General features: G+C 41.2%; 1 protein-coding gene across 1 annotated transcript; it reads left to right on the forward strand.

Annotated features, from left to right (window-relative positions):
- Nucleotides 1-434: 434 nt before the first annotated feature.
- mtap (methylthioadenosine phosphorylase) lies at nt 435-22,952 on the forward strand. Its single transcript, XM_076294736.1, has 8 exons — nt 435-505; nt 12,237-12,323; nt 12,452-12,510; nt 12,664-12,831; nt 17,715-17,817; nt 18,623-18,862; nt 21,466-21,588; nt 22,033-22,952. Exons 1-8 carry the CDS (start codon nt 482-484, stop codon nt 22,069-22,071), a joined length of 843 nt encoding a protein of 280 aa, XP_076150851.1. The 5' UTR covers nt 435-481; the 3' UTR covers nt 22,072-22,952.
- The last annotated feature ends 511 nt before the right edge of the window (nt 22,953-23,463 follow it).

The following is a 23,463-nucleotide window of genomic DNA, read 5'->3' on the forward strand; positions in this document are numbered from 1 at the left end:
AGGGTAGTGGTATTTAAGATATTGCTTCATTCAAAGTGGTCAATGAAAGCAAGTGACAATGTGTGGGATTCGATGAAATAGGCTTACTTAAATTCACCTGCAAATGAGCAGTACTTTCTTGGCCCCTGTGAGTGAACAAGGCTAGGACCTACACAGACAGCAAGTTGGGTTTAATGTGTATTACCGTCAGGAAATGTCAAATCACCACCCACGCCCATTTTTTTTTTACTTTTAAAAGACCTATAACAGACTGTACAATAAATGTGATCCCCAGACCACTGTCTGCTTGATCATCATCAGAAAGACAGCCAACATTTTAACCGGTTGGGTAAGTAATGCTAAATATGATGTCTAGGCAGCAGTGAGTGATGGTATAACAACCCATCACATCCAACCGAGCTAAGAAGTCTCCGCCCTCTTCTGACGTGACAGGAAGGAAGTAACCGATCTGAACTACAGGGGGGAAATAATCGAAGAAAATATGGCACCTGGTTTGCAAATTAAGGTATGTGTATTGTCGTTACAAGTATGTGAGAGAAATTTGGAAGTGAGTTGAATTTAGCACACAATTACATGGTGAGCGTGCAAAAGCAGCGTAAATAATGTTATCCTTCAAGTTCGTGGCCACTGTTGGATTATTTTAATCAGCGTTAGTCTGGGAACTGGGCTACACAAAAATGCTGTAAAGTGCATTTCTGAAATGTACACTGGCGGTTCATGCCGAAAGATGAACTGCGATAGAGTGCAGAATTAGTTTAGGAGCAAATGTCCTCAGAATTGTTCACCGCACGTGTCTGGCACATTGATTCCAAACAGCCCTGAACAAATTTAGCTAGCTTAAATCTAACAGGAGCAGCATTTTATAGAAGATAGAATTAAATCGCGCATTTTCACAGTTGTAAGGAAGACAAATGATTTTTGAAAAATACCTGAAAATCCTCTTTAGCGTTAATGTTTATAAACGATGGAACTGCATATTTGTTAAATGTCTTGGTGCATACGAATGTTGATGGAATCCACCATTGGTGACCCGAGTGGTTGCAGCAAAGCCTAGAACAGGCTGTTCACGTTTTAGAATCGAAGTTACTTCTTAGTGGATGCCTGCATCCAAGTTGCTCAGTGGACTCATTTACAAAAATCCCCAAAGACCATACACTATGCTATCATCTGAATGAAGTGAACCGATGTGACACAATAAAAATAAAAAGTAAACCATGAGTGCTTTAAGCCAAATAAGGCCTAGAGCAAGCTGGACCCTGTTAAGAATAGGAATTGATTTTTGGTGCCATTGTCGATTCTGCTTATCGGTCTGATTTAAAAAAAATATAACTTGGAAAAGCTTGTCCTTTTTTAGCATCAGAATACAGAGTGACCCCTCAGCAGTTTTCCAAACGCAAACTGGTGTTGTGTACCAGCTGTAAAGTTCAGTAGCCTAAACCTAACCTGACAACGCCTCTTAGGTTTAAAACCCTTATTACTGCTTCACAAAAACATGCTTATAATAGTGTATATCCTGCTGCGTTGGCCAACACAGCTGCTTCGAATAAAGTAAACCATGACCACCTTGACGCACTTCAATTTGACTTTCTGTTCACTCTCAGAAAGAGATATTAGGCTACAACGGCTAAGCACCGGAATCGTTCAGTTTTCGCAGAAAGCATGAAACTTTGCACAGTTATACTACCCCTAGTGATCAAAAATTGAAATGGACCCCAACACATAGCGCCCCCTAGTGGCTGCCACCTTGAATTCAAATATGGCTATCATTCTTAATAGAATTGTTGCTACAACTTCAAAATTAAACAAGATAAAAACGTCTTTTAAGTTCTAACACTCAATTTTTAGGGTCAAGGAAGCTATTGACATGATTTCCAAACAAACTTGATGTTGGCCATTTTGAAATCCAATATGGCGGATAACAAATGTCAAAATATAGACCATCTCTATTGATATTCATGATAGAAATATCATTCAAAAACAATTTCAAAGTTTGAACAGTACGAGGCAGTATAATCTGGTAAGATTCCAATATGGCCACTATGTGTAAGAAAATAAGCCAATTATTCTATATCTTGGTTAATTAAAGTAACTACCTACATCATCAATACATTCTTATTCTACTTTCTTCTCTTTCTGGGCAAACCTCTTACTATACACTGCTCAAAAAAATTATACACTTTAAAAAATAAAACACATCAGATCTCAATGGGGAAAAAACATCATTCTGGATATCTACATTACATTACATTTGGCTAACGCATTTTTAGCCAAAGCGACTTACAACCTGGTAAACAGTTTAACGCTTTTAAAACAATTCTAGAACAATTTAAAACAATTCGAAAAGGTAGAGTACAATAGGGAAAAGTGCATCAGTGAGTGCTGTTTTTATACAGTCAAGTCAGGTGGTAAGTGCTAGAATTAGCTAGTTGCAAGTAGTGCTACGAGAGGAGATATTCTATGAAGAGCTGGGTCTTCAGGAGTTTTTTGAAGATGGAAAGAGATCTCTCCATCTTCAGCTCTAGTAGGAACTGGTAGCGCGTTCTACCAACAAGGAATAACAGATGAACAAAGTTTGGATTGACCTGAGTGTACCGGTGGCAGAGCTAGACGATGTTTGTCTGAAGAGCGCAATGTTCGGGGGGTAGCATATATGCCAGTATGAGGGCATTCGAGTAGGTGGGAGCAGTAGTTTTAGCTGGGAGGACCAGCAGTTTGGTTTATGAGTGGTTTAGCAGGAGGTGGTGTGCCTTCATCCATGTAGATATGTCTGAGAGGTAGGGCTGGGATAAACGATTATTTTTTAAACGATTAATCTAGCGATTATTTTTTCGATGCATCGATTAATCTAACAATTCATTTTTTCAGTCCGATTCGATTTCGATTTCGATTCGATTATCGATTAACTTTTCCATTTACATCGGGATTTTGCAAACATTCAGAGTCAATTATAAAATGAGCCCTGCATGAGTAACGAAATACAAGCAGCTGTAAGTAAGCATGCAAACTTGACATCCAAACAGTATTCTAACGTTAGCTTTGAAATACTGATTGATTGCATACTGTAATTTAACTTAGTTTAGTCTCCTCAATGTACTATGTTGTGATAAGACCTTAGAGTTTACTTTAACTTTAATGCAGCAGTTTTGAACAAATTTGCGCAGCATGGTCACGATGCTAAGCGGATTTAATAGCAATTTAGCCCACTGTGTTCTATGCAGTGCTTCTATGTGGCAACAACAATCCTTCAACAATCGTGAATATTGTAGCGATCTCACCCTCAGACAAGATTCACCTTTGGCCAGGACGGCCATTTATTGGAACAGGAAGACTCATACGGACACAGACAGACTACATAGGGCAACACAGGGGTAGTCTCAGCCGCACATGCTACACACAATAAGGGTTTACCACACACATCAACACGAGGATAAACACATGAGGTACAACTAAAGAGACTAACACGCTAACAAATACACAACATGGTAAACGTAACTACAACTATTATAACCGACATTACACATTCTACCATTCACTCGCACTGCATTCTGGGAGACACTCATTCAACGTTAAACATGTACATCCACCGACGCTACAATATTTTGTTAAATGCACATGCAGAGGAGGAGCAGCGGGCTCGTAACGAGAGAGAGCGTGCGGGGCGAGGAAAGGCTGCGTGAGTAAAAAAGTGGCTCAATGAAATTATTTTATCTTATCTTTAATTTAAATAGTACAACATAGAACATCAATGTGTGCTGGCCGGTTTTGATTTTCGTGGCACCCAGCCACAGATTAGTCAACGTCTGTAAAACACTGAAGGTGTAAAATTTGAAATATTAAGCAGCACACTTGACGAATCGACGCGCATATTTTGCGTCGACGTATTTTTTGCGTCCACGTCATCGATTACGTCGACGCGTTGTCCCAGCCCTACTGAGAGGCTATCCGAGGTCCGTGCCGAGACCAAGGGGTCATCAGGTGGAAAGAACAGATAAAGCTGTGTGTCATCTGCATAACAGTGGTATGAGCAGAGGCGATTCTAGAGTCTGTGGGGGCCCCAAGCAAAAATTCCAAGGGGGCCCTACCGACAAGTGTTATCATCATTATGTTATACCACCATTAGGTTATTATGTTAAATAATAAAAATACAAAAAGCGTATTATAAAAATTCTTATATTTTGACATGTATCTCACCACTGCAAGCTGGACTTGCCTTACATGTGTGTGTAGAGCAGACTGTCCTGAATCTGGCAATATCATTGCCATGGTCGTGGAGGGATTCTCTGGGGCTTAGCAATTTACAGACATATGTGGTGTGCGCCTTACAGAAATAAATGGCATTTTTTTATTTAGTGATGAAAAATGACCTTTCTGCGCTCCATATCTGTGACTAACTGATCTGACCTGACTTGACCCGAGTTTGCGTGTTAGACTGTGTGTGCCTGCCTATAGGGTGTATGCACTCATAGATTCTCTACAACAACTTTTTACTGCATTGCCATGAACAAAGTAGAGGCAAAAAAGGGGTTTCTTTGTTGAACAAATTGGGATGCAATGTGAGCCTTGAATTGGATGCCATGCAGGAATTTGCTAGGATCTCAAAACCGGATTATGAACATGCTTTGCCATAGAGAAACAAACATATAGCATTGGATTATAAACATGCTTTGCCACAAAAACAGACAAGTCCAGCTATATGAAGTTATTATTTTGCTGTCACTTCGTCTGTTTTATAACCCAGAAGGATGTACTTGGTATCAAATGATAGCTCCATGTCCCCTCTTTCATCTGACATGCGTGGCATAGGCTATCTATCTGATCACGGGTCCGCGAGTAATTCAAACGAGAGTAATGGTTGTGCAGCGTTGGTTTGTGTACATGACGTTATTATTTTGCAGTCACTTCGTCTGTTGTTATAAGCCAGAAGGATCGATATACATGGTACCAATGGACAGCCCTGTATCTCCTCTTTCATCTGATATGCTTTCCATATCTATGCGATCACGGGTTCGCGAGTAATTCAAACGAGAGTAATGTGTGTGCAGGTGAACGCAGAGAAGTAGACTGTAAATATGATGCAATTTGATTTAATTTCATGATCCCCCCCCCCCCCATACTTCATCATACAGATAAGTGTGTAGTCTCGTTGGAAAGCCCCACTTCTGCTCTGTCACGCAATAAATGTCTCGCTGCGATGAACAATTCCGGAGCAATGTAACAAAGAAGAAGGGGTGTGTTTTTTGACGCACTTTGCATCAATCAGGTTCTAAAAAATGTACGCGTAGCCTATATGCTTGGTCCTTACTGCATCGCGATTAACATGTTATGGCAGACAGCCCTAATACAAACATAGAAACGTTAACCATCTCCTTACTTAACTAGTTGTAACTGTCGCTAGCTAGCTGAAGTTTACTGTCGTAGATGTAGCAAACCATGTTCAATCTTTCTGCCAATTAACATTAGCCTACTATAACTTCATTGAGTAGCCTAGGCTAAATGCCAAACTCCGATGTTGATCCGTCATCACTGCACCCTCGATTGACGTTTACCACAGTAGCCAAAATATGTGCGGATTCTTTGAACTCTTTTGAACACAGATCTGCTGTTTATAAGACCATAGCATAGGGCCTACTTACAGATGTACTGTTTGTACAACAACAGGACAGGAGCACGCAAAATACATCATTCAATCTCTACGGACGAAAATCTCACTTGTCCCACCGGCAAACGCGCTAAAGACCAGGTCGGGGCCCCCCTAGCGGCTGGGGGCTCCAAGCAGTTGCTTGGTTTGCCTGTTGACAAGGTGTGCCTCTGGGTATGAGAAGCTGTGCGAATGAATAATCTGTCCCAAAGAAGTGGTGTGGATAACAAAGAGAAGGGGGCCCAGTACTGAGCCCTGGGAGATCCCTGTGGTGGGATGGTGAGGTGCGGACAGCTCTCCAAGCCATGATGCGTTAAACGAGCATCCTGTGAGGTAGGATTCAAACTGATATGGACTGGGTAATATGTTAGGAACAAAACGATGCCACTTCGTTATTTGGGAATGAAAATGATCAATCCACAGAGGACTGAATTAAAAGACCCCCCGAAAATCTAAGTGAAAAAAATGACGTGGCAAGCTAGTCCATTTTGCTTGAATTTCAGCGCAGCAACTCATGATGGTACTCAGTAGTTCGTATGGCCTCGACATGCTTGATGGCATCGGGGCATGCTCTTAATGAAACAGCAGATGGTGTCCTGGGGTATCTGATCCCAGATGTGGACATGGCCATCACTGAGCTCCTTGACAGTCGGTGTTGCAACCTGGCGGTGTTGGATGGACCAAAATATAATGTCCCAGAGGTGTTCAATCGGATTTAAGTCAGGGGAGTGTGGGGGGACAGTCAATGGTATCAATGCCTTCATCCTCCAGGAACTGCCTGCACATTCTCGCTACATGTGTCCAGCCATTGTTGTGCACCAGGAGGAACCCAGGGCCCACTGCACCAATACAGGGTCAGACAATGGGTCTGAAGTTTTCATCCTGATGCCTAAGAGCAGTGAGGGTGCAGTTGTCTTGCTCGTAGAGGTGTGTGCGTCCTTCCAAGGATATCCCTCCTCAGACCATCACTGGCCCACCACCAAACCAGTCATGCTGAATGATGTTGCAGGCAGCATTACATTCTCCAAGACATCTTTAGACCTCACATGTGCTCAGGGTGAACCTGGTCTCATTTGTGAAAAGCACAGGGCAAAACTGCCAATTTTGTATTCTATGGCAAATGCCAATTGAGCTGCACGGTGCTGGGCAGTTAGCATAGGTCCTTCCAGAGGCCATCGGAGGTCATTTTGTAGGGCTCTGGCAGGGCTCCTACTGTTTGTTGTTACACAAAAGAGCAGATACTGGTCCTGCTGCTGGGTTAAGGACCATCTACCATCTCCTCTACCATCCTGCCCAGCTCTTCTAGAGCAACTGTCTCCTGGAATCTCCAACATGCTCTTGAGACTGCGCTCGGAGACACAGCAATCCTTCTAGCAATGGAACGTTTGGTGTGCCATTCTGGAGGAGTTGGACTACCTGTGCAATGTTTGTAGGCTCCAGGTATTGGCTTATGCTACCAGTAGTGACACTGACCCTAGCCAAACTAGTGAAAAATCAGTCAAGGAGGATAAAGATGGAAAATGTATAATTTGCCACCAACTCTAAAACCATTCCTGTTTTTACAGACCTATCTCCCTTCCTTTCTTGTCAAAGTTTTTGGAGAAAGTGGTCTTCAAGCAAGTCTTGGACTTACTATATCAGAACAACCTCAACTTTACCTGTATTGAGCTTTTGGTGTTTCCACCACAAAGCACACCCAAGGACTGGGCACTGAACGCACTAGCAAGTGTCCTAAAAGTGCTGGTTCACTGACTAGCATGAGCCCTAATGTGTCAGGAGGGAGATAAACTCATAAGGTATTATGTATTTAAATTAGCTTCATTGACAGGCATAATCATTTTATGGGATGCAAAATGTTAAACTACAATAAAACAAAATGGACCTTTTCAAACAATCACTATAAACCTTAAATTAGCATATGCTAATTGGCCCCACCCACCTCAATTGAATTAGGCTAACAGTAGAATGTGTTGGACTGGGTTATTTATCTAACTATGACTGGGTGTATGTACTAATTTATCTAACTCTAGGATAGAAGACAAGCTAATGCTTTCCCAAAAGGAAGCATGTTTCTTAAAGAGACGCTAGCATCCATGGGTTTAGCCTCCTTGCTAGCATGCCAGCCTCTATGGGGCAAATTAGAAGAATTGGGTCCAGGCAAGTGCAGGGTTTAGTCACACAGTCAAAACTTCACACATAGCCTAAACGCACCCCAGTTTTTGACTCCGTGTCAGAATGTATGGCTACTTCTTTAAAATTCAACATGTCTGCCATTTTAATTATGCATGATTGTCTCATTATATATTTCATAATGCTGAAAGATGGCTATAGACGTCATATTATGTGTTAAAAGCAGCATAGCATTATAAATGTAGAAAAAAAGGGCATATTTTGGTGGCCATATTTGAAGTCAAGATAGGAGCCACTATGGGGCGCTATGTGTTAGGGTCCATTTAAATTTTTGATCACTAGGGGTAGTACTATAACTGTACCAAGTTTCGTGCTTTCTGCAAAAACTGAACGATTCAGGTAAAAATCTGGCCTTAGCCGCGGTACTATATGGTCTGAAAAACATGTCGGCATTGATAAGAGGAATTGATAAAGGTGGAGGAATCCGATGGATTGAAAAATTTGGAACTGATTCTCTTGATTCGCGATTACCACATCTCTGATGGGGGTCATTGCCATGTTTTATGTGCTATCAGAAATTCATCGTAATACTTATGAATTCCGAGCACACGAATGCTCAAACAAATTTGAAATCAGCAGTGGAACACTTGCTTTTTTCTATAATATGCAAGATGCAAAACTGCTTGTTCATATCCCATAAGCGCCTAGACACCATTCTTTTGAGCAAATATGTAGTTTGATGAGTAATGTTGTTATAAAAATCCATGTCCATGGTAAAGTAATGTGACAGAAACTGGCATGGAAAAATGAAAATGTTTATTTGCCATTTGTTCCAGAATAAAAGACCCGTTGTAAACAAGTTAGTTAGTTTATTAGTTGTCCCCTTAGGGAAATTCTTTTTCACATTTTCCATACCGCTTTTCCTCCTACATGGTCACAGGCACATGATGGCACATACATGGTCACAGACACATAAAGACATACATATTTCATACACCATAGACATTTGACACAGACATAACATATATTATCGGGGGTTCATGGGGAAAACATATATTATTGCACTGCATATATTTATCTGTGGGTCTTTGTCTTGTTGAGTATTTGGATTGCTGAAGCGGGCTTTATTGCACCTTATGCTTCTAAACCTCCTGCCAGAAGGTAGGGGTGAGAAGTAGCGGTTGAGTGGGTGAGTAATGTCTAGGGATATTACATGAGCAATACGTGCAATGGCCTCAGTCTTTAGTTCTTGTACATTTGGGATATGCAGACCTATTATTTTGGTGGCAGTATTGGTTAGCTGAGTGATTTTGTTAATTTTTTTTACAGTAAGCATGTTGAAGAAGCAGGTGGAACAGTATAATAGGATGGGTGGAACAATGCTGATATACAGTAGTAGGAGTAGATGGGGGGGCAACATGAAGTCCTTTTAGTTTGCGCACCGCTGACAGTCTTTGATTTCCTTTTTTCTGTATTTCTGTTTTGTGATGTTCAAAGGTCATTAATTCCCATTAAGAACACAATCTGATGTGTTTTTTTTTGGGGGGGGGGCTTTTTATGCCTTTAATTATACGACAGTGGAGAGTGACAGGAAGTAAATGGGAGAGAGAGCAGGGGTGGGATCCGGAAAGGACTACGGGGCAGGAATCGAACCCGGGTCGCCGGCGTACGGTGCAGGTGCCCCAGCCAGTTGCGCCACAGCTGGGGCCACAATCTGATGTGTATAGTTAAGAGTGTAGAGATTTAAGATGTACAGTGGCAAGAAAAAGTAAGTGAGCACCTATAAGTGAACTGCTAAATGAGTCATTTACAAACCTGGAGTCCATGAAACAAGTTTGAATGTGTGGGTTAGAGCTACTTTAACTTAAACACTTCAACCTAAATATTTCAACTTTGCTCTTTCTGAGAAGTATCTATTGTGTGATCCTTGCTTTGCAAGAAAAAGAAAGATCTCTCAAGACCTACAACACAACTGTTGATCTGCATAAAGCCATACAGGGCTACCAAGTAATTTGAAAGACTTTAAATATTCATCAGCCCACAGATCAACAAACTGTCTATACATGGACAACTAAGAGCAGTTTTTCAGTGGGATCGTGCAAATGTGGTGCTTGTATCACTATTTGCATGATTTTTCTATTATCTGCCTGCTGTGGCTAGAAGTGGAGACCAGAGTGACTACAAAGAAGAACAAAATTGAATCCGCACACTGAACTCCACCCATTTGGGTGATTAAATAGTCAACGTGGAGCTCAGAGTGACTACAAAGGCACAATGCAGAGAGCTAAACACAAGCCGTTTTTAGATAGAGATCACGCAACATTCACAGGGAGAGGAGACGTCTTTATGCCACATTGTGTATCTAAAAATCTTTTGGGGAGCCAGGAGGCAGGACCAGCTAGCAAATCAAATGTGACGTGCAACAGGGGGCGTGTAGAGTGATAGGCGTAGGCCTATAACGTATGCATGGGCCCTCAGATGCAGCAGTCAGGTGTGTGATTTTCAAAAGAATGGCGGGAAAACCGACTGCACTTTGGTTTGCTGCTGCGCTCATTTTTAGTACCCTACAAATTCAAGTGAAGTTGCTTTGCATCATAGTAATACTAATAAGGATTTACCTGGTTGGTTATTGGTGACTGATTGTTAGTTTTCGTTGTTGGAATTACCAGTGTCGGTGGCAAAAGAGACACAGGATGCTGCTCCCCCAAATAGCACAGCAGAGGTAGCTAGGGACCATCCTTTACTGACCCATTCATGTGGCGCTTCACCTCATCTTCTGCCCTGAGGGCAAGGATCACTCGAATTTCTTGGTCTCCCCAGTTTGCCATGTCTTCTTTCTCCTTTGTTGTTCCTCCTTCTGATCAGCTGATCAGCTGTTGGTGTTTTTAACATTTTTGGTGTTTGGGAAATTATGGTTAAAGGACATCATCCCAATGTTGAAGGACAGTGGGGAGACGCTCATGATTTAGGGCTGCTTTACTGTCATGGGGACTGGACAGCTTACCATCATTAAGGTGAAAATAAATTCCCAAGTTTATCAATATGTCCTACAGGATCAGGGTAGCTGTCTGCCAGCTGAAGTTTATGTGGAAGTACTATTGGCATTCTAAAGGCTCTGGCACGGTCCTGCGTCATATTTGCGCATGTCCAAGACGTGCGTCATTTTTGCGGACGTTAAGCATACTCCAACTTATGCTGTCCTGAATGTGCGTTAAGTCGTTAAGGTTTGCGCCTGCACACTACGGATTAACTGTGATACTCTGCCCAACCAACTGGGGGCGGTACGTCGAGCCTGAAAGTAGGACACAACCACCAAAGAAGCCTGAAACGCCTGAAGAATAGAAGAACGTGGGATGTGCGAGCACTGAACGAAGGAAGAGCTGCATTTGAAATAATGTCGCGCGTCAAAAAGCTGGCCGATGCCCAGCTTTATGCAAATGAATCCGTTGAACGCTATCCAATGAAAGCATGAGGTTGTAGGTCCTTTGTACTACCACAAGTGCCTGTAAAACTTTGATTCCGCTGTCAAGTCAAGTCAGTTTTATTTGTATAGCGCATTTAACAAGACAAATAATGTTTTAACGATCTCTTCCACGACCACCCAGTAGGCCATAAAACAAACGTAACTAGGATTTGGATGAATATATTGACTGTTGGTCTTTCTGGTGAGGATTTGAGATTCCATTGAGTAGTTTAAATAAAACAGGATTTCGAAATGGCTTGCATAGTTTGTTTAGGCTATTAATGTGTTGTATACTGTTAAGTACATGCCTAAATTTGTGGTCCATTTGTGGAAAAACACTTAAGATACGTTAAAACGAACTGAATATGAGCTGGTAACTGACATTTTAAACGAAACGCCCACACACGACTGAACGAGGGGAGGCAGTGCGACCCCATGCGTATGACGTGTCGTGCAAGTGGATCGGTACCGTCAAAGATGCGGCTCATGCCGTAAAAATTACGCATTTCTCGTCACGCGCTCACCAGTGCCGCGTGCGCGGGACGCAGACGCGGGAGCGTACCATAGGCTTAAGGCTGCACGATTTGGGGAAGATATCTAATTGCAATTTTTCTGAGAGATATTGCAATTTGATTTGTGATATCATTTTAACAACCTTTTTGTTTTTGTTTATTTGTGAAGTGACCATGGGTGACATGAAAGGTGCTCTAAATAAAATGTATTATTATTATTATTATTATTATTATTATTATTATAATTTTGGAAGTCAAGCTTCAGTTCAGTACATGCCAAATTTCACCTTAAGTTGGACTACTTCTGATTGGTCACACAAGGAGGATGACCTGAATATAACAATTATAGTGACAAGATTAACTATCGGCACAGAGTTGCGAGCTGTATGCTTAATTGGAGCCTTTGCAGCTAGCTAATTGCATTAGTTCAAATTGCAATTTCGATTAATAATCAATTAATTGTGCAGCCCTACCTCCTACTCTTCATCTTTAGATTGGAATTATTGGAGGGTCAGGCCTTGATGACCCAGACATCTTGGAGGAAAGGACAGAGCGGTATGTGGACACACCCTTTGGGAAGGTCAGTCTTAAAATAATCAGTCTAATTTTCAACTGCTGTACATGTGATTTAAAACTATTAACAGTTAATGTAAGCTATTAAGTCATTGACAGAAATACCTTGCATTTTCCTCTGTTTTCTCCCACCAGCCTTCAGATGCACTTATTGTGGGAAAGATAAAAAATGTGGAATGTGTGCTACTGGCCAGGTAATGGTGCATAGATAGAGTTACATTTTAGAAGAACTCCTTTGTGTGTCCTTCCATGTTTTTGTGATATTATTTGGGTATTAGTGCCATCTTCTGGCCACTGAGAGTTTTGCATGAAGTCTTTTATTCACCAAATTGCTTGATCTCCCACAGGCATGGCAGACAGCACACTATAATGCCTACTAATGTAAACTACCAGGCCAACATCTGGGCCCTGAAGGAAGAGGGCTGTACCCACCTTCTGGTCACCACAGCCTGTGGGTCTCTACGAGAGGAGATTCAGCCTGGTGACATTGTTATTCTTGACCAGTTCATTGACAGGTAAAGTATAAGTATGAGTAAGTATATACTCTTTTGATCCCGTGAGGTGGTCATTTATCCCAATCTGTGAATTAGTGTATACACACTCGGCACACACTAATCCTGACGCCTGCTACATCGGCGCTCGGGGAGCAGTGAGGGGTTAGGTGGCTTACTCAAGGGCAGCCGTTCCTACTGGTCGGGGTTCGAACCGGCAACCCTCCGGTTACAAGACCGAAGCCCTAACCGGTAGGCCACGGCTGTCCCCAAAACAAATCATGCTCATATTCAAACACCACCACCACAGAAGTATTTTTAACATGTGTTAAAGTCATTTATTTTTCAGTGAATTGAGTGGTTTAGTGTGACTATTTTTATGTTATTCTAAGATTTTCATGAGCAAGACCCTAACCTGAAACATCGGTGGGTACGTTCAAAGCCCTCACATACCACATGATGCTTTAGTTCATGCACAAGACACTTTGTTATTTACTGACTTTGCACTTACATCCGCCATTTAAATTGGGGCTGCTATTAAGCACTGAACTAATTTGGAAGAGCGGACTGAGAGTGAAAGATCAAACCCGCTGCCTGCATTGTACTTAGTACTGTTTTATGTAGCTGTTACTTTTCTAAGTACCATTGGTACCACAGTAATAAGAACAGGTGGTTAAATTCCAAACATGCCTAACAAGATCGACTCTTCTATCTATCTCTTTCTTGAGGGGATGAATCACTTCCAGCTATTGTGAAAGGCCACTTCCAAGGAGTACTTCCAAAGTCCTTATGGTCTTGGATGAAGTTGTCATCAGAGCAACATTTAATCACTGCTAGAAATCTCTGGATTGCATAGAAATGTCAATGATTTTGCTCAGGCCATTATAATGAGTATAGGCTTATACACTTCATCTAAAGGGAGATATCTGCACTACAAAAGTTGCCAAGTTAAGTTGTTGCAGTCAGAAACAAACCAGCTCACCTCTGAGTTTAAAAGCCCATGTTATGGGTGGACAAACATGTTTAGTTTTCTGTTGGTATTTCCATGGTGTGTAACCTTAGCACATAGTCTCTCATTACAAACACAGTCATAGACAACCTCTTTCAGAGTGTTTCTCATTTCATTTCGGGAGGTTATCTTCGTGAGAGACTCCCATGTGCAAATGGAGTCATCCCTTTTATGTAAATATGAAGGAGATATGACTAACAGGTCTAACTCCTTTTCTGCACCAGTGAGTGAATCAAATCTATTTGGCCCAAATGAGAGAAGGGTGTAATTCAGATATGTGTTCCTGTGATCTTCAACCACATTCTATCTGATTTTCATTATGCTTTGTCACTGTTGGTGGAATTTCTTGATCTATGAGAGATGTATTTTAAGGTGACATTTGTACAGCATTTCTTGAAGAAGTCCTCCATAGGTTGTTGGTACTATGGTGTCAAAGTTCCTTCGGTATTTTTTACTTTTTATTTTTGTGAAGTGTTTTTTAACACTTCACAACAGGTTGTGTGTATATATACTCTTTTGATCAATTTGGTCTCTGCATTTATCCCAATCCGTGAATTAGTGAAACACACTCAGCACACAGTGAGGTGAAGCACACACTAATCCCTGCACAGTGAGCTGCCTGCAACAACAGCGGCGGCGCTCGGGGAGCAGTGGTTAGGTGCCTTGATCAAGGGCACTTCAGCTGTGCCTACTAGTCGGGGTTCGAACCGGCAACCCTCCGGTTACAAGTCCAAAGCACTAACCAGTAGGCCATGGCTGCCCCAAGCTCCAGGTTGTAGTAGGAATATTTGTAGAATGCATGAACTCCTGTGTAATAAGTTGTTATTTGAATATGTGTCATCAGTTATTGGAACAGGAAACATATTTTTTCAAGAGAGTTCATACCCCAGGCTATTACATGTCATCTCTGTGCAATTAGTCAGGCATCATACCTTTAGGTATTTACAATCGGATGCAGTAGCGCCATTATGAATGCCCTTGAGTCTTCTATGAATCCCTGTCATTTGATACTGGTTGTCATTCTGTTGCACTGGGTTCACAAGAAAGAAGAATCTTTGGTATTCTACTAGCAAAACTCATGCTCCCCTGCTATATTCGTCTAGGTGTATTGTGGGAAAACACCTTGTCTGTTCCTACATAGCGTCTGCAATAAAACAGCACACATACAGACAGTAGTGCAGTGTATCTGTTTTGTCATTTGATCACTAGGGAATGGAATTGAGGAGGCCCAGGATAGTTTTTGTTTGTTTAACAGCCTGTTTCACAAACCAAGGTACAATCCAAAATGAATATGTTTTAAATGAATGTTTTAAAAACAAAATGTTTCATTAATATAATTAGTGAAGTGCCTGTTCAAACATGCTATTCCTGTAGAAAACCTGTAGCCCAATTACATGCTCGCAGGTATGCCTGCTTTAAAAATGGAATGATAGGGAAAACATCATTCCAGCTAAGCATTCAATAATGAATACTGAATATTATATTATAATGAATTAGCCTATAATAAATGTGCAGTGAGCAGAATTTAGGCATGGCTGCATGTGACATTTTTTACAGATCAAAATTACCTACAAGCCGCATGTTTTAGTTGTAATAGAAGTCTCTCAAAGCCATCCACAGAGGTACAGCTACAGGTACTGTCCTCTGTCTAGGATGAGGTAGCTATATGTTTATTGTTAAGCCTTTTGAATAACGTCATGATGGAGAAGACAAACCATTTTGTGGAATGATGCATCATCTTGCAATTATGTGACTCAAAAACAATCTCTGGTAGCCTATAAGGGACATTACGCTCTGTCTGCCACTCATTTTCTGTAGCTGAACGAAATTACATAAGCCTAAAGATTTGATGTAAGGCTATATGTTTAGCCTAATAACTTAATGATATAAAAGACAAACCATTCTGTAGAAAGATGCATTATCATATGAGATTTGCAACAACTCAAAAATATTTTTTGGTAGCACAAGTGACATGTGACACTTTCTGCCACTTGTTGTCTGTAGCTGAGGCCTTCTGAAATGTCCTTAAATTCGGGATCATTAACCTATCGTCCGTTTCAATTTGGAACCTTGCAGTCGGAATTGTCGTTTGTTTATTCAAAGTCTCCAAAAGTCCAAAGTGACTTTATTGCACGTCATTTTAACGTCATTTTGAATAGCCACTGCATACCCTTGTTTGTTGGCCTGTTTCAAATTCCGCAGAATCATTTTAGGCAAGCAGACCACATACAGGGAGTATTTATTGTTGAGGTCAGGCATGATAATCATCCAAACATCTTGCGTCTTGACCTGTGCTGTGCCTCATTCAGTGATGCCAAAACTCTGCTTACCCTCCAGCTTTGGTCCTGCGCTGTGCTTTGTGAGAGGGGGGAGTGGCTACAGTAGAGCGGAGAAAGCCAACGTGTGCTTCTTTTACCGATTTATTTTGCATTTCTTATCCAAACAATGTCAAACTTGGCACTGCACTTACTCATGCCCGTAGCAAGACACCTGTCAAGTGTGAAATCAATCGGATGAACGGTTCGACAGATGCGGTTAATACAAACACACAAATATACACACAGACAGACGTTTCTGTCATTTATAGATAGATAGATGGTTGTAAACATCTTGTTGGTAAATTCACAAGTTTGTGTAGTCTGTCAGATGATCCCACTCCCACTTCATCCACACCCAAAATTCACATAGCATGTCACAGATGCCACCAAGGAAAGCAGCACAAAATACCTAGTCTGCAGTTTAATATAATTCCTGTCATTGCCAGACTAGTCATGATTGCTCAATGTCTTAACTTAAGATGGGGATACAGCTTTCTCTGAGTAAATTGGAATGTGCCTGTCAAGGCATTTCATTGTGCTAGTTCCAGGATTGCCAAGCCCCTTATAGGAGGAATGTTGGATTTGTTGTGTTGGTATGTTGTTCTGAATGGTCCTGGCCTCTTTGTGGCTCCAGAACAGATGCTCTGGTATAAGAGTCGTGGAGGTTGGAATGTTTCGGTGGATGTCAGCAAGACCTGAAAATCTACATCAGATTCATCAGTGTGGCCAGCATGCAGGCTACACTTGCCCTGGCCTGTCCTGCTGTGCCAAATACAGTGTGAATTTCTTTGGTCTTATCCTTGGGTTTAATGCATACTGTTAATTTAATAATGTTAGTTATTATATATTATTATATAAGCATAATGTTATTTAACTTGTGAGTTGGTTTGGGAAACTGAACACGAGAAGATTATTAGGGTATGTAGTTAGGTAGGAGTTAGTAAGGAGTTAGGAAAAGTCACATTCCTGTCCTTAACACAACAATGCTTTTGAAGTCCCTTATGTACATCGTACAAAACCTGTACTTTTTAAACACATTATCCACAAATTAACAGACGCCTGAAAGACGCGTGCTTGTTGTCTGTCATTAGCTAAGGATCCTTTTCTGTGGTTTAGCCTTTGAATAACTTGCTAGATACGTACATTTCAGACATAGCTAGTTGTTCAGTGATGGTATGACTTCGGAATTTTCCTTTGTAATAGTTGGCATGGAAACAAAACCATACTTTTTCTTCTCTGGAAGTTACCTCCATTCTTTGTCCTCAAGAATTTGCTTCTTAAGGGCTTTTTGGCTTGCACAATGTGATTCTAATATGTTAGAAGAGTAGTAGCCCACTGGGGAAGTGAATGAAAACTAAGCATCAACATTCTGTTCTGTTCAGTCTTTTTGCCATATCTTTTCATCACATTTCTTTTGTTTCTTCTACTTTCAGCTTTTGACTACCAAAGGGCACAAACACATATAAATGATCTCAACAAAGCGGACAGTTGTATCTTGTATGGAGCTGTGATCTGAAATATTGTCTCTTCCTGAATACTCTTCGTCTTCTAAGTGGTTGTTTTTGGTCCATTTTTCTTAGGACCACCAAGAGACCTCAAACATTTTACGATGGTAGGCCGAGTAGCCCACCCGGCGTGTGTCATATTCCCATGGCCGAACCTTTTTGTCCCCGTACTAGGGAGGTGAGTTGCCTACTGCCTTTGAAAGCACCACAGTATTTCTGAATGAATCCTTGTTGACCTTATATTATGTTGTTTCATTGTTACTTGTGCACTGCAGGGATATGTTGTAGCTCTGCTGTGGGCCTTAATAGTGCGTTCATGAGCAACTGGGAAGTGGGGCAACGTCACTTGAACGTCCATTGAATTAGAAACATCCCATTTTAAAGTGCGAACTCAGCATAGTAAAAGATAAAAAATATATTTGTTCCATGTACAAATGAGTCACTTCATTGTTGATTTGCATTAGGCTTATATTTCTAAGCACAGGTGATGTTAAACAATACTTCTCAGTTTACTTTAGTGTGACTATGTGATGTTAACCTTCTGGCTAGGAAGCCTTTGAACATTACCAGTGTCGCAGTTTGTTGCTGTCAAATGAGCGCTCTCACTAATGAGTGTGAAGTTCTGAAATGGGAACTTTGCAACTTCCCAGTTGCATTAACGCACCATCATTCCTTCTAGAATTGTTTTTTTTGGGGGGGGTTTCGGTTTGAATGGCTATTGTGCTGCATGATCCACTATGATCCACAAAAACACCATGTATTTATGTATTCATTCATCAAAGAATATATTACAATAAAGCTCAAAAGGTATTTTGTTTCCCATCCCATACTTTTAGATAGGAAATATGACTTGGTGCCTATGGCATGGGTCATGGTCCTGTCACACAGGCCTTCTGGTTTTGTTCATGCTGGTATGTGTTTGTGTGTGTTCATGTCCCTCTCATCCCTTCTCTCTGCCTATTACTCTTGTCTGCGTGGGACAGGTGCTCCTTGAGGTGGCCCGTACCCTCGGGGTCAAGTGCCACCCAAGGGGTACGATGATTACCATCGAGGGGCCGCGCTTCTCCTCACGGGCTGAGTCTCTCATGTTCCGGCAGTGGGGTGCCGATGTCATCAACATGACCACAGTTCCTGAAGTGGTGCTGGCCAAGGAGGCTGGCCTGTGCTATGCTAGTATTGCCATGGCAACTGATTATGACTGCTGGAAGGAACATGAGGAGGCGGTGAGTGGGTGTGTGTGTGTGTGCATGTCTTTGTTTACTAAATAATGAATACATTTCCATTATATTTTGGTTTTCAGCAGGTTCTTGGCAGGCTTGCAACATGTGAGCAGTCATTTAAAAAAAAGAAGAAATCAGCTGTTCTGAGCCCTTTAATATGCCTGCTGTATTGGTCATCAACACTTTTGCAAGTCCAAAACACTCCATAGAATAGTGATAATATTATTGGGGTAATGTCAAAGGTGTGCGAAAAGTAACACTACTAATTTATAGCTTATTTCCAAGCCAGAGTTCACAGGCACTGTGCCGGCATTCAGGTCTGGGCTGCTGAGTTAAGATTAGGGATGTAACGATTACCGGTATAATGGTAAACTGCGATAAAAATGTTGACGATAATAATTACCGTTTTCATTTCAAACATCATGATTATCACTGTTGATTACCGCGGTGTGGAAACCGTGTGTTTAATCCTTCCCAGCTTCATCCGAGCCTGCTTTTGACATACAGTAGGCCTGGTACAATGGAAGAAAACTGGTACCCTACTGATTCTGTTGTCTAATTGATGGTTTTAACTACGATTCGGATTAGGCTACACCTGATTTTAAAAGGCGGAACTTTTTCACCGCAAAATGTGCACTGTATCATGTAGCCACTCTGCGTCTTTTTATGTTCACGTCCACATTAAATCCATTCCACTCACGTTATCAGGAGAATACAGTAGCCTAAAGTTTTATTTTGAACGCTTACTTTGGTCTCACTCATTGCATCCAAATAACAGAAATAGCAAACTCCAAGTTATGGTAGGGTAAGTTAAGCTATAAGCACATAGCCAATTAAACATGAAGAAAAAAGTGAACGGGACACTTTTTGAAACTATTTAAGCTTGTGTAGGTCTATCAGTGCTTTCTGAACATAATGAACACACTTTTAGAAATACCGTGATAATACCAAAAACCGTGATAATTTTGGTCACTATAACCGTGAGGTTAAATTTCCATACCGTTACATCCCTAGTTAAGATTGATAATGATGACATGTAATGGCTTTGAAAATTTCTGATAACTTCAGGCACAGAAATTTCCTTTACTTTAAACCCTTTCTGGCTATTAGTAAATACTTTAAACCCCCTATTGTGTTGGTTACATAATACTGAGTCTTCCAGCACACAGTCTGGGTTTTATGGCTTCCGATTAAGGAAGTGCCGGGCCATATCACTGGGCATACTGTATCTGGGGGAGGTCGGACTTCCTTAGTGTGTTCGCAAAAAAACAAATTCTCCTTCCGACTCTTGAGTTCCTGCCACTGACCTGAGATGCTCTGGCCTCCCACTGCTCTCACCACATCCCCTTCCGCCCACCACCTCGCTCTCTCTCCTTCCCTTTATTTCTTTTTTTCTCTGTCTCCTATTTCTCTCGCTCTCTCTCTCGGGCTGTCTTTGCCTGCCAGCCTCCGGTGAATATCCTGCCAGCGGAGGCTGAGTCAGAATTAGGTCTGAGTCACTCGCTCACAGCTGTGGGGCTGCTCCGCTCACCCACCCGCCCACCCACTCGCTCGCTCGTTCGCGGCCTGACCGACTGCCTCAGGAGAGGCTCGCTGGCCTGTTATGGAATGCAAATCCGCCAACGGCCAGAGGAACTTCACCCCCAAGCCACCTTTGCGATGGTTACCTGCATGTTTAGCGTTCTCACCAAGCAGTCTGTTATAAGGCTGAATTAAGTAGAAACATTTAAGACTCATTAGGAAAGGGGTATTCTTTTACTGTACACAAAAATAAATCTCACTGTTGTCCCAGCAGAACTTGGATCCATGTGAAGGTTTGACCGAATTGAGGTAATGGGACTGAGTTTTAATAACTGAATGGAATTTGACAATATTTTTTTGCTTTACTGACATTTCTATTTGTGCAATAGCGTGGTATGCCAAAATCCACTACTGTACTACAAGCTTATTTTTACAAGGCATGAGAGCAGTGACTAATGCTCATTACAATACTATGACTAATGCATTAGTTTGGTGTCAGCAGAAACTGGTGTCAGCAGAACTTGTTCATCATTTTGTACATTCATTACTCTGTTCATCACACATACGTAGTGTATGTGTCCCCAACATGCCATCTTTTACCTTAATTAAGCTCAGTTGGAGACACATACACTACATATGTGCCAAACAGTATAGATTTACTTTGGCACTGTTTTGCCCAGCAGTTGCTCAGTGGTGTGTGTGTGTGTGTGTGTGTTTGTGTTTTGTTTACACTCTTAACACACACAAACAGAATAGGTATCACTATGCTAAAAAAGAAAGTGGAAACAAAACTGCAACATGAAAAACAGGAATGGTAATGTATGTCACATAATGGTTTGAAGGAGCATTAGGTCCTTCCTGTTCGACAACGAAAGAACATAATTGCCTATGTCAACTGAAGGTCCTTAGACCATAAATGTGTAATGAGTTGAAACTGACAGTCACCCCCATCCGACCTTTTGGAGTTTTATAGTTTTAGTACCTCTGTGATTTAGGTACATATGAAGTGCAAGCAGCATGCTTTTTTGCTCTGTTGACCGTAAACCAAAGCTTACATATCTGATATAATATTTTGTGTGTTTTAGGTATGTGTTGACAATGTTTTGAAAACTATGAAGGAGAATGCCAATAAGGCCAGCAGTATCCTGCTCACAGCAATCCCTCAGATCTGCCAGATGGACTGGGAAGCGACCCTAAAGACCATGAGTGTAAGTGTGGTGTCTGGATAGAGACCTCTAAGGGTAATGAACTACTAGGGTAATGAGGCTACTCTGCCTGCTGACACCACTGCTGCTTCCTCGGTCTCAGACCCAGCCTTAGTCACTCACAACAGGCGGATTAGTGTACATGATTCAGTAGTCAGTCCAAAAAAAGGATACTTCTCTGATCATCTGATGCCTCCCTTCCTCATGAGTTACTTATGGGTTTTTTTAGGGTTTTAATATTAGTTTAACATAGTGTGTGTGTGTGTGGTGGGGACTGAAGAAACCTTTGTCTGATGCCTCCCTTCCTCATGAGTTACTTATGGGTTTTTTTAGGGTTTTAATAGTAGTTTAACAATCCTGATGCTGGTGTTAATGTAAATATTTAAAACTGCTTTATCAGAAAGCCGTATTTTGCTGTAGATTAATCATCTGAATGGTCTTTTCCAGGCAATGGTGCAGTCCTCGGTAATGCTGCCCAAACACTGAGATAAGGTGGTCACCTCCTGCAGCGCCGACCCCGCAGCCTGTCTTCCGTCTTGCATCATAGTTTGAAAAAGTACAAAGTGCCTGATGTGCATGTTTATGTGCATGTGTCATTCATTCTTTGTACAAAACCACTATCATTTCTTTCAGACCGAGTACATATGTTTATTTGTTCAATAATTTACATTTTCTTTTAAATACTCAAAACTTGATTGTGTATGCAATAGGTCAAAGTCTGACAAAATAATAGATCGTGTCTGTTTCAACATATTTTTTCTTTACAGAATAATCATCAAAACCAATAAGTTGCGGACCAGCTGCATAGTTGCACATAATGTTAGAGTACAGCAGGGACAAGGCCATTTCAGATTGATGTACCGTCCATGAGACATAAATAGATGTCAGTGATATCGGAGGATAAAAATGAGGTCAGAGTTATGGGGTGAAACAGTTGCCGTTGAAACCTAGGGCAGTTCTCGAGTCACGTGTTTTAGACTGCTTCATGTAAAATGGTAACATTTCTCCATTTTCAAGGCACACTCATATTTTCATTCTTTCATTGGAAAATAGTTAAAGGAATGAAACTATGGTTTAAAAAACTGAAATAATACATGTGTAGACATGCACTACCTGAACAATTTGAATTTGACTGATTATGTGTAGGTGCTGTTTCGGTAAAATATCTATTCTCTCTGAATGTTGCCACACTCATTTTGAAACCGGAAGTTTAAATCCAAATGGTGGTCAATGAAAACAAGTTTGTTTGCCATGTTTCAATACAATACAAAGGTCTGATAGATCAATGTATGCCTGCCTTTGCTTTACTTATAAGCCTTACTTTTATGACATTCAACTGAGTGAATAAAACTTCACAATTCCCTGTCCCTGGGTATCTTCCTTAAACATGCTTTTAAAATAAATATATATTAGAACTTTATCAGTTTAGAACTGAATCAGTAGGATTCAGGATTAAGAATTCTAAAGAGTTCTGAATGTATAATATTTTTTATTGCAAGTGACTACTGGTAAGGAACTACAGTGTCTTTCACTAAGGCTTGAAAATCTTTACATATTTGCACAAGGACAGAAAATGACATAACGTCTTAGTCTCCTGATTGCAGCAGCATTTCGGTAAAAATGACCATGGTGAATCATGTATGCATATGTTATATGTCATATGGCCATGGAGAAATGTTATAAAACAATGAAAACACAAAACGGAGGCCTCTGGGTGTCGTGTGTATGTAGCATTTTGCACAGATGTTACAGAGTTATTTGCGGAGAGCCATGATCTGGTGTGAAATGATAAGAGCAGCCTACTGAAGGGCGTCACACGAGATGTTTTATGTACAGATCGGTGTAGGCTACCTCCCTTGGCTAAACAACATTATTGCG

The sequence above is a fragment of the Alosa pseudoharengus genome, unplaced genomic scaffold (genome assembly GCF_046254945.1).
Source record: "Alosa pseudoharengus isolate Yale_2024_CS ecotype anadromous, Long Island Sound unplaced genomic scaffold, YU_APseudo_1.1 YU_APseudo_1.1_scf_2, whole genome shotgun sequence".
Taxonomy (NCBI): Eukaryota; Metazoa; Chordata; class Actinopteri; order Clupeiformes; family Clupeidae; genus Alosa; species Alosa pseudoharengus.

Bases quoted from the DNA above. Each gene is read 5' to 3' on its own strand.
- mtap (XM_076294736.1), top strand. From the start codon at position 482: ATGGCACCTGGTTTGCAAATTAAG. The intron at 506-12,236 runs GTATGTGTATTG...CTTCATCTTTAG, and splicing joins CACCTGGTTTGCAAATTAAG to ATTGGAATTATTGGAGGGTC. The intron at 12,832-17,714 runs GTAAAGTATAAG...CATTTTTCTTAG, and splicing joins CTTGACCAGTTCATTGACAG to GACCACCAAGAGACCTCAAA.